The sequence below is a fragment of the Equus caballus genome, chromosome 2 (genome assembly GCF_041296265.1).
Source record: "Equus caballus isolate H_3958 breed thoroughbred chromosome 2, TB-T2T, whole genome shotgun sequence".
In the NCBI taxonomy this organism is placed as follows: domain Eukaryota; kingdom Metazoa; phylum Chordata; class Mammalia; order Perissodactyla; family Equidae; genus Equus; species Equus caballus.
The window spans coordinates 110752309-110762285 of NC_091685.1; the positions used below are offsets into that span (position 1 = coordinate 110752309).

At 45.3% G+C, this 9977-nt stretch overlaps 1 protein-coding gene across 7 annotated transcripts; it reads right to left on the minus strand.

Moving 5' to 3' along the window:
* Positions 1 to 1313: 1313 nt before the first annotated feature.
* Positions 1314 to 7956, minus strand: SPRY1 (sprouty RTK signaling antagonist 1). Of its 7 annotated transcripts, XM_023636593.2 has the most exons (3): positions 5308 to 5687; positions 3654 to 3726; positions 1314 to 3546 (listed from the first exon to the last, which is right to left on the minus strand). In XM_023636593.2, the coding sequence occupies exons 2-3, from the start codon at positions 3671 to 3673 to the stop codon at positions 2532 to 2534; spliced, it is 1035 nt and encodes a 344-aa protein (XP_023492361.1). In that variant the 5' UTR covers positions 3674 to 3726; positions 5308 to 5687; the 3' UTR covers positions 1314 to 2531. The 7 variants fall into 7 exon arrangements, 6 of the variants coding, with proteins under 6 accessions (XP_023492361.1, XP_001502965.1, XP_023492362.1 ...); XM_001502915.7 differs by lacking the exons at positions 3654 to 3726; positions 5308 to 5687 and adding an exon at positions 7754 to 7956; XM_023636594.2 differs by lacking the exons at positions 3654 to 3726; positions 5308 to 5687 and adding an exon at positions 6193 to 6367.
* Positions 7957 to 9977: the final 2021 nt, after the last annotated feature.

The window sequence follows — 9977 nt, forward strand, 5'->3', positions numbered from 1 at the left end:
CTTAGTCTGGTTATTATAGCTTCAGACAGCTCTTATACCAACTCCTAATGATACCAAGGGTCTGAATAACAGAAAAAAACTAGTATTTTAAGGGAGTCTGTTTATACACTTCATTAAGGAGCCAAATCTCAACAAAATACTCAATGTTACGGGACCAGTCAAAACATAACTTGCATAGAGAGGAAATAAGTTCACATTTTGAAATACTATAGATTGCGAAGTAGTCTCCAGAACGCAAATATTCATTTTAAAAAACACTTCTGCTTTCAGGGCATAGAGAAAATATTTGATTATATCAAATGTCACAGCACCAACTAATAGGTTTAGTGGCTCGATGGGACAGCATTAAAACAAGTTTCTATCACTTATGCCTTGTCTGATTAAAAGAAAATCAAACTCTATTCACAAAGAACAAATACTCCCAAAACTTGTAGCCAAATCACCTAAGAGCAAAAGACCCAAACAAAACAGCTGGCTAAGAGTTCTGATAGCCTAAATCCTGGGTGCAAATTGTCAACATCTTATTCTCAAATGCAGAGAATTATTCAGGTCTGACACATCGCTTAGGCAGAGGGAGTTAGTGAAACCGAGTCTGAGCGTTCACATGAACAAAATTTATCAGACCCAAGGATTCCAGCTATGTAGCAGTCTCAGCAGACTAAAACATAATTTACTCTTTCTACAGTATAAAGTTTCAGGCCCTCAGATTTCTTATTCCAAAGGACATAGAGAAATGTAATTTGATCAGGCCACATTAAAAACTTATTAAAGGAAATGGAAAGGTAGGGACAGAAATGTTTGTAAACGTTTTAATGATGTGAACTCTTCCCTTGGTGCACTCTAACTTCTAGAAGGTTTTATGAAAGTGACAGTGCCAGAGACTCCTAGCAAGCCTAGAGAACTAAGTTCTTCAAGTTTTGCTGATGAAGACTAATTTCTGATTCACCCAAGAGAGTTAAGATAAACATTTTTAAAAACTTACAGATACATCCCATTCCAAGAAACTATGATAGACACAAAACCTATTGCTTACAAAATATCCAAAGTAGGGAGTGATTGCTAATATTAGTTACAAAAGATTTCCACTCCCTAAAGTGATTCACTTGGGCATTTGCTGAAACAGAATTTGAATTACAAAATTTTTATTAATACATTTTCCAGGAAATATCTAGTTCAAAATTTGAGCCCACCTGTGTCTAGATTCGGTATGTTAAAGGAAAGAAGTAAAATGCATGTGCATGAAGAAAGAGTCAAATCAAATGACAAAAATCACCATATAATACAGGCTAATAAATGAAGAAATCAAGAGACAGTTTCATTAATTAATATATTTTCTGCATTATAGTTAACATATGTACTTTCTTTGTGTCACCTTATTTTCCGTTACGTATTGATATTTTGTTATATTCAGACATGAGTACATTTCAACAGTCTTTTGCAATAAATATCATAAAATAATAGAGATTCGCATAATAAATATTCTTTACAATAAAAAAGTTTAACAGACTTTTGTCTTAAAAATAGTCAGAATTCAACTTTGTGATTTATACATAAAACATACAAAAAGCACCACAATTTGTGGTTAAGGCAATGAAAACACAGAAAAGATTAGAACTACTCAGCTGTTAACTAACCAAGGGACCAAAAGGACCATTAAGGAGCCCAGATCACTTGAGGCAGCATAGTTCTGTGACACCTATAGATTGATCAGCTATAAATATCAACTTCAGTTAGCCAAGTGCCCTCACTGACAAGAGAAATTTGGTGAAAAGCGTGGGGTGTGGAAGGAAGGTAGTTGAATCCTTCACAAATATGAAAGCTAGAATAGGGATGAGCAAGATACAACCAATATATCTCCAATGTGAAGATTTACAATGTAAAGCAAACCTAAAATTACATAGAAAAACAAAAATACCTGGCATCTCTAGAATAAGATAATGCCAAAACAGAGGAGAGAGAGTTTTGAGGGGTAAAAGGAGAGGGCAGTGGTTAAAGGAAAGTTTTTATGTTATAACAAAAATATATCCCCCCATGCTACTTAAGGGTCCAATGCTATGAAGATAGCCCTAGTTGGAGACAGACTTAATACACAGCTTATTTAAGCAATTAAACGGTGGCTTCTTTTAAACCCAATTTCCCTGCTCCCAGAGCTCCCAATCAAACACAGCTCTAAATCACTGTGGTCTGGGTGTGTGTGTGTGGGTATGCTCATGTGTACAACTTTGGAAAGTTGCTTGCAGAACAAAAAGGTTACACAAAAGCCCACTGGCTCTCACTCAATACCCTCTCGAGCGGATGGCAGAGGCTCTTGTCATAAGTGGGAGCCAGGTGCAGTTTCACAGTCCGCTATTACTGAAGATCATCCATTAGAGAAGAGCAAAATCCATTGAGTCAAACCTTGGGAACAGGGAAGAGAAGGCAGGAAACAGGGGAAAATTGTAAAGAAAATAAAATCAGTATCTAATAGAATCTTTGTTAACAGCCACAGCTTGAAAGCTAGAAGTTCAGGAGGTCCAACCCACCTCCAAAAATCATGATGGTTTACCCTGACCCCGCGAGGGGCAGCTCTCCAGCTTACAATAGACAGTGTTGGAGTTCTTACATCTGCACCCTGGGCGATGGATCCAGTCGTAACACCCCCTGCACAGCTTCAGGCATCCCTTGGCAGGAGGATAACAGAGTAAGCAAGGTAAAAAGAGAGACATGGCTCCCATACATAGGTACCTAGAGCAGCAGTGTGACTGTGAACAGGAGCAAGGATTATCCGAGTAAGAATCCCCTTCATCGTCATTGGAGCAGTGGTAGAAGATGCCCTTGACCAGGCACATGCAGGTTCCATATTCCACCATGCTCTCAGCAGAGCAAAGGCACTGCCGGTTACAGGCCAAACAGGATGGCAGGGTCCTGGGAGCTGTGCATTCTCCACACTTGCACTTCCCACACTGTTCACAAATGAACTTGTGCTGGGTCAGGTCCTCTTTCAAAGAACCCTTCAAGTCATCCACAATCAGTTGCTTGGGCTGGGTCCGGATTGCCCTTTCAGACCTGTGACTGGGGACTGGTCTGGTTGGTGGTGACCTTCCTAACAGCCCCTGCTCAGAAGAGGCACTGCTGTTGCTCCCAGAACTGGCGGCACTTCCAGTGCTGGTGGATCTGCTCAAAATGGGGCCTCTGGCATTACTCGACAGTCCTGCATGTCCCAGGTGGCTTGTAGGTCTATGCTCATAGTTATTATTCACATTAATTGGTATGATTTCATGAGTCCTTTCATGCTTTTCTTGTCGTGGTGCTGTTCGAGGAGCGGGTCTTTTCACCACTGACGGCCCTTCTGTGTATTCATTGCTGCCTCTGATGGCCTTGATCTGGTCTAAGGACAAAATAGCAGCAGGCTGAATCTCTCTCTCATAGTCTAACCTCTGCCGGCTATCCAAAGCAGGCTGCTGGATCACAGCTAATGAACTGCCACTGCCATGTTGATTTGGGGGATCCATGTGTAGTGATCTCGAATTCTGGCAATCAGTGGAAACCTGGCATGCATCTGAAATCCTAAAAGGAAATCAAAGATGAAAAAAACAGAAAGAGAGACAAAATAAATGACAGGAAGCACGTTTTGGGGGGAAAAATCCTGTCAAGTCACAAATTGCCTAAACCACCTGGTAATGATCTCCTTCATCAGCGGATTACAATGATGCCGGGCTCCTGGCCAGAGTCCAATTCCAAGAGAGGCTGAGGACCACATCACAGAAGAAGAATGTAAGCAAGAGACCCCATGCCATAAAAATTAGGAGTTTTTTCAACTTCTAAAAAGCAGAATCAAGAAGTAATGCCTTCCTGTTTGTGAATCTAACGAACAATTAAAATGGAGTATGCCCTGGTAGGGCATATTGAGCATGAGTACTGGAATAGCTCTCATCTAAAGAGAGCTCAGTATCAGTTTATCGGTGTTGTCCATAAAGGAAAAGATCCACTTTTAAAAAATTAAGAATGGTTTTGGTGCTGTTGCCTTTGTGTTATCTGTTTGCTGTTATAAGAATTAGATTAATGATGAGGAAATAAGTCAGGGTATACTTCATGCATCAAAAAAAAAATTCCACGATATTCCAAAGTAAAGTGGAATCTCAAAACCGGTCATTTTCAGTAGAAACTAGGATTTTAAAGATAGCCCATTATCAATCTACAAGATGCAGAAATGAATACAGACAAATACAACTGTTCCTGGTATCTAATAGCCAGTAAAGCACAAGCACAAAACTCAATGCACAGTTCTGTGAATGTGAGAGTATTCACATTGGAAATCATGAAAGGGTTTTTTAAAGTTTAAATAAGGGTTCAATCACATAACGAGATGACATTCACGGACAAATAAGTGTTGGCCTTTAAATCAGTGGGGGGAAATTCTGGCCATTTCAATTATCTCTATTTCCTCGAATTTAAAAATCTGCATTTACATGACACATCTTGATTTTCAAAAGTACTGCCAACTCTGAATCAATGTGCTTCTTGTAATAAAATAAGTACAGTAATATCCTGATAAAAAGAAGCATTTGTCTTTCCATACCAACAGTAAATTATTTCTAACATAATGTATTCTTCGTAAAACAAAATACCAAACAAGTTCCCGTTTTCAGTCAATGGTAAACTGGAATATTTTTCACACAAATTCCTTCCAAAGATTAGATCCAGTTCAAGAATGAAAAGAAAAAAACGCCAATCCTCCACTACCACCTTGAGCTAAAAAACTCCAGCTTAAGGAATAAAGCAGAAAGAAGACCGTTTCCTCTATTAACTACACTGAAAGTCCCTAGTGTCTTATATGTCAACTTCTTGGAGTTCCCCTCCCTCATTCTCCCAACTCAGATCTCCCAAATTTCTACTGTATTCTACCTTCTCTGCACAGGATGAGGGGAAACACATTCATAACCTGCTGGGTTTAGCCCTGGAGTCCTAAGGACTGTTAAAAATATTCCATCGTTACTCTGCACAGTATCACCCCCGCGCCACCCCCCGCAAAGAGGATCTGTAAGTCCTAAAGATTCCACCCGAAAGAAAAAACCGTGGAGAAGGATTCGCAGGGTGTAGCAAAAACAGCAGGCACAACTTTAATCGGAGTTGGAAGTGAGAGCTGTAACAAAGTGCATGCTGGCTGGTAAACTCGATGACCAGATCAAAAGAAAAAGCAAAGAAAATGAGCCACCTCTGATCCGAAGCAAAGCCCCTTTTCACGCAGTGACAGTCCTCGAGCTCTCCCCAGACACGCTCACCCGCTCTCGACAAACTCTCTTCCCCCAGAAAACACGAATCCAATACCTTTTCGGACAATCCCATCACATCCTAAGGACCACCGAGGACTTCCAGAACATTTGTGAGTATCCCACCAAGGTTTCCTACAACCGTGAAGAGCCCTCGGAGCTAACGCAGGCGCCAAAGGAAGCCCCGGGCAGGGAAGGTGATGAGTACCTATCTGTCTCTACTCTAAAGAGGCCGGTCCCTGGAGCGCGGGGGGCGGCGGGCCGGGCCGGGGCGCCGAGCCGCGCCGCCACATCGCCCGCTCCGACGGCGGCGCTGCGCCCTCTGCGAGCCGCGCGGGGAGCGGCGGGGAATAAAGAGTGACGGAGAGGAAGGAAAAGGAAAAAGTTATGAATGAAAACAAGCTCGCCCGCTCTGCCTCTCGCGGGCGGGCGGGCGGAGGGGAGGAGGCTGAGGTTACCATGACCTCAGGAGGGCGGACTTCCCCGTTAAAGCGGCAGTGCCTCGCCGCTGGCCGGGCCGCCGCTCTCCAACGGGGAGAGCGCTGCAGCCGCTGGGGCGCCCACTCGTCCTGGGGCGCCCCGCACACACACACGTGCACACGCGCGCGCACACACACTCTCACACGCGCGCGCGCGCGCGCACAAGGCCCCTCCCAGCCCCCGGCCGCGGGAGACTCCTCCACTAAGAGCCCGCTTTTGGCACCAGCCGACAAGCTCCTCGGGGCCCTCCCGGAAACACCCCCAAACCTCCCTGGTCTACCTTTCGCGTGGAGGGGTCCTCCGGGAGGACAACCTGCGCCCCGGATCCCCCGCTCCGGGCAGCTGGGGACCCTGCCTCGCCGCGGCCCCAGCCCCGAGCGCCCCGGGCCGAGGGGGTCGCCCCTTCCCTCCCCTCCCCGCACCTGCCGCCCCCCCGGCGGGCCCGGGCGGCCCCGACACTCACCTAGGCCGAAGCGGGGGCGCGGGGCCGAGCCGTGCCACCCGGCCCAGGTGCCGGTGCGGGCGGCGGCGTGCACGAGCCGCATCAACCGCGGCGGGGAGGACGAGGAGGCATCGCCGAGCTGCGGCGAGTCGGCCCGCGGGCAGGGGCGCTCGGCACGGCCCCCTTCCGGCGGCGGCGGCCGCTGCTCCGCAGCCCGCTCACGGCTCGTGGGGGCCGCGCGGCTCGGGCTGCTCCACCGCCGGGCCTTCCTCCCGCAGCCCGTCCGAGGACCAGGACACAGAAGCCCCCTCGGGAGGGCCCTCCGAGCCTCTCGGGAAAGCGAGCGGGGCGCGGCGGCGAGAGGAGTGCTGACGGCCGCCGGCGGGCGCGCTGGGCTCGGACGGGAGGCGTCCCGGGGACCGCTCGCTGGTCGCGGGCAAGGACGGAGGGCGGCCGCCTGCCCCGCGAAAAATCCACGGCGCGGCCGTTCGAGACTCGCGGCGCCCGGGCCGGGGCTCGAACCCGTGTCCGGGGGCGGGTCCCGGAGCGGCGCAGGCCCCGGCGGGCCGGGAGCTCACGCCTGCGAGGCCGAGGCCGCCGCTCCCCCGGGGTTGGGGGTGGGATTTTTGACCCGCTGTTTTAGGGGTGGTGGTGAAAGGAGCGAGGTTTGGGGGTGCGTCTCAGAGGCAGAGGCGGGGCGTCGTCGCTGGGCCCCCGCGCAGGTCGAGGCACCTTCCCGATCCCGCACGCTGGGCCGGTTGGGGGCGCGGCGTCCCCGGGAACTCTGGTCCTGGCGGTCAGCCCCTCCTGGGCAGCGCGCGCTCCCAGGGCTCCGACCCTCCGGGTCCACGGCCGAAGTGGCTGCTACAGACGGTTAGAGAGAAAAACACGTTCATTTCCCTTTCTCTCCGGGGGCTTGGACGCGTAGCGCGCTCGCTCGCTCCGGCGGAGAGGGGAGCAGGGCGGGCCACTCGCCAGCTCGCCCGCTGCCCGCAGCCCGCTGCCATGTGCTGGCTGTTGCTGCTCCCCGTGATTGACAGGCCAGCGCACAGTCGGCGTGTCAGCAGCGAACCAAAGTAACATGCAGTCTTGCACGTTTTTGCCGAAGTGCTTTTGCCCCCTTGGAATGCCTAGGAGTTCAAACAACGTTCAAGCAACGCCTCTGCACATTGGAAATCAATACACAGAGACGGGAAATTCAGGTTTTAAACAATTGCTTCGCTCGGGACTCGGTCGCCAACAATGCCTAAACAAACATTCATTTGGTCCACACACCGAGCCCCTCTTCGGCATAAACCACCCTGTTTTTCACACATCCGACCGTTTCAGATTTTAAACTTGTTACTGTTCGGAAAAGTGAAAAAAAAAAAGGAAAGGAACCTGCTTTTTCTTTTAGCGGTAGCATTTACTTTAAAAGCATTCGTTTTAGCAGTGGGAATGCTCCTGGTAATTTGAAATGCAACCAGTAATCTTAGTTCTAAAGCGAGTTCAAAGGAATGTTCAGTTCCTTGCACAAGCCAACATTTCTCACCTAATCTTTCCTAAAATGTCTATGGAAGGAAAGGAAGGAAACGGTTCTTACCTAACGCAAAGATTGGAAATTGCTTTTCAGGCACATTTACAGCGACTGTAGCTGTTCCTTATCCAAGGCAGGGAGCTCTGTCTGCTGCTATCACTCTGCAAACCACTGCGTGCCTTACAGAGCGATCCCACTCTGTCTCCGCAGAATTTCTGCTCCTAGCCTCCACCTCCACCTCCACTCAGGGACACGCCTCCAGTGATATCATGTGTCAATCACATGGACTGCCTGAAAACCTGGAACAGGATTTCCCCAACAGTCGTTTCCTCTTTCGTTTATGTGTACCAACTTGGAAATGTTGCCGTGTACACTCTTTGTAATAAACATCCTCCAAAAATTTGAGATTGCTCTAGAAACCCTGCAAATGCAGCTGAAGAATAGCTTTAAGTTTAGCTATCAATCTTTAGTTATCCATTTCAGTACAAGAGTTGGTGGACTCAGCTCTTAAAGTTGAATTAGAAAATAATTTTAAAGAATAAAAGAAGATTTTTAAAAAGTGGTATGCCAAGCTATCACATGATCAGCTAGAGAGGAAATGTATATTCATGTAAAAAACATGATGACAGAACATTACAGTTCCTATTTAAAGCAAGTTCAGAAAATGCGAAATCTGGAAGTTCAAAAGGTGGCACCTTTATTGCAAATGTCGTGTAACATCGTGTCGTAAAGGTGAAATTTCCTGCTGGAGATATTTAAATAATTGCTCTATCTAGGTTTGTGATATAATTTCCCCAAAATAAAATGAAAAAAATCCCAAGTTCCTGCAATTTTGTAATGTATTTGTATAATTTTGCAAAAAAGCACCCAACCAGTTTACTTTTTAAATCATCTAAAAGGCAATTAATTAAAATGGAAATAATTTACCAAGAAGTCTCGTAATTCTTAAGTGATATATAATGCATCGCTGAAAAAGAAAAGCATTTTAATCAGTAGGAAGCTGGCTTTTTGTGTCCTTGCAAACTATGGGATTTTAGACGTTTATTATCAAAATCTTGTACTTTCATCCTGCAATGAGGATAATTCTATGCGAACTTTAAGTTTCCACAGAGACTTTTAAGATACCTAAAACCCAAAAACATGGTAAATGGAAAGGAAACATTTTTTCCGGGTACTAGCAGAAGTAGCTTATAGTCTTTTGCACAATAAAGCAAACAAAACTCCAGAATCTAAGTCAAATATAAATTTGAGTATGGAAATTTTCAGTTCAAAGTAATTATTTTTAATCTCCTTCTTTACATGTGCAAGTGATTCTGTTGAAACTTTTTTTCTATACTAGGCTTTCAAATGGTTGAGCACTTTAGAAATTTTAAGTCGTATTTGGAATTAGATCTGAGGAGCCTAGGGCATTAAGACCATCACAACAAGAAGAAAGCATCCCTAGAAAATAACGTAGAACAGGAATGAAGACAAGAAGCTACATATCACTCAATATTATAAATTGTATTAAAACAGGCTGTTTAAAACCATAAACTCAACTTTATGGTACATGTTTTCTGGTTTTTCCATAGATCTCTTTATATTTGGGGATGTAATGAACTTTAACCAATGATGGATCGGTTTTTTGACCATTATTAATGGATTTGGAATAGTGAAATCAGAAACGGAAGATCACATCAGAGTCTCTTATTTGGTTCTTCAAAATTGTCTTCTCAGCTATCACAATTTGGGGATGAGAGGTCAGATCACCAATGTGATAAAACCAGGAGAGGGAGCACTGAACATTCCACTCCCGTAAATCTTACAAAAATATATTTGAAAGATTTCTATCACAAATAAACATCAAACTATTTCAATCACAGATATATTAAATTATAATTTGCATGAGATTATTTTTAAATTACAACAATAAATAAAACCCGTGAAATTTTACCTATAACACCATCATCATGGGTCATGTTCTATTTAGAAATCAAATATTATGCTGCACCAAGTTGACCAATGACCCTTTAACACCATTTAGGACTAAAATACATCAGTACGTTTTCCTCTAAATGTTACATTACAAATAAATATAGTTATAGCCTTGCCACCCTGGATCTAGACAGACTTCATAAAACTTCCCTCTCCTTTTGATTGCCTGCAACTGTAAGACTTTGTACAAATTCTAAATTTTTAGCTTAAAATAGACATTGTTCTTTACTTAGTAAGTTTAATTACAGTGTGCCTTGGCTAGAAATGGATAGCTGGAGTTTGAAATTTTCCTGAAAAGGAAAAACAATGTAAATAT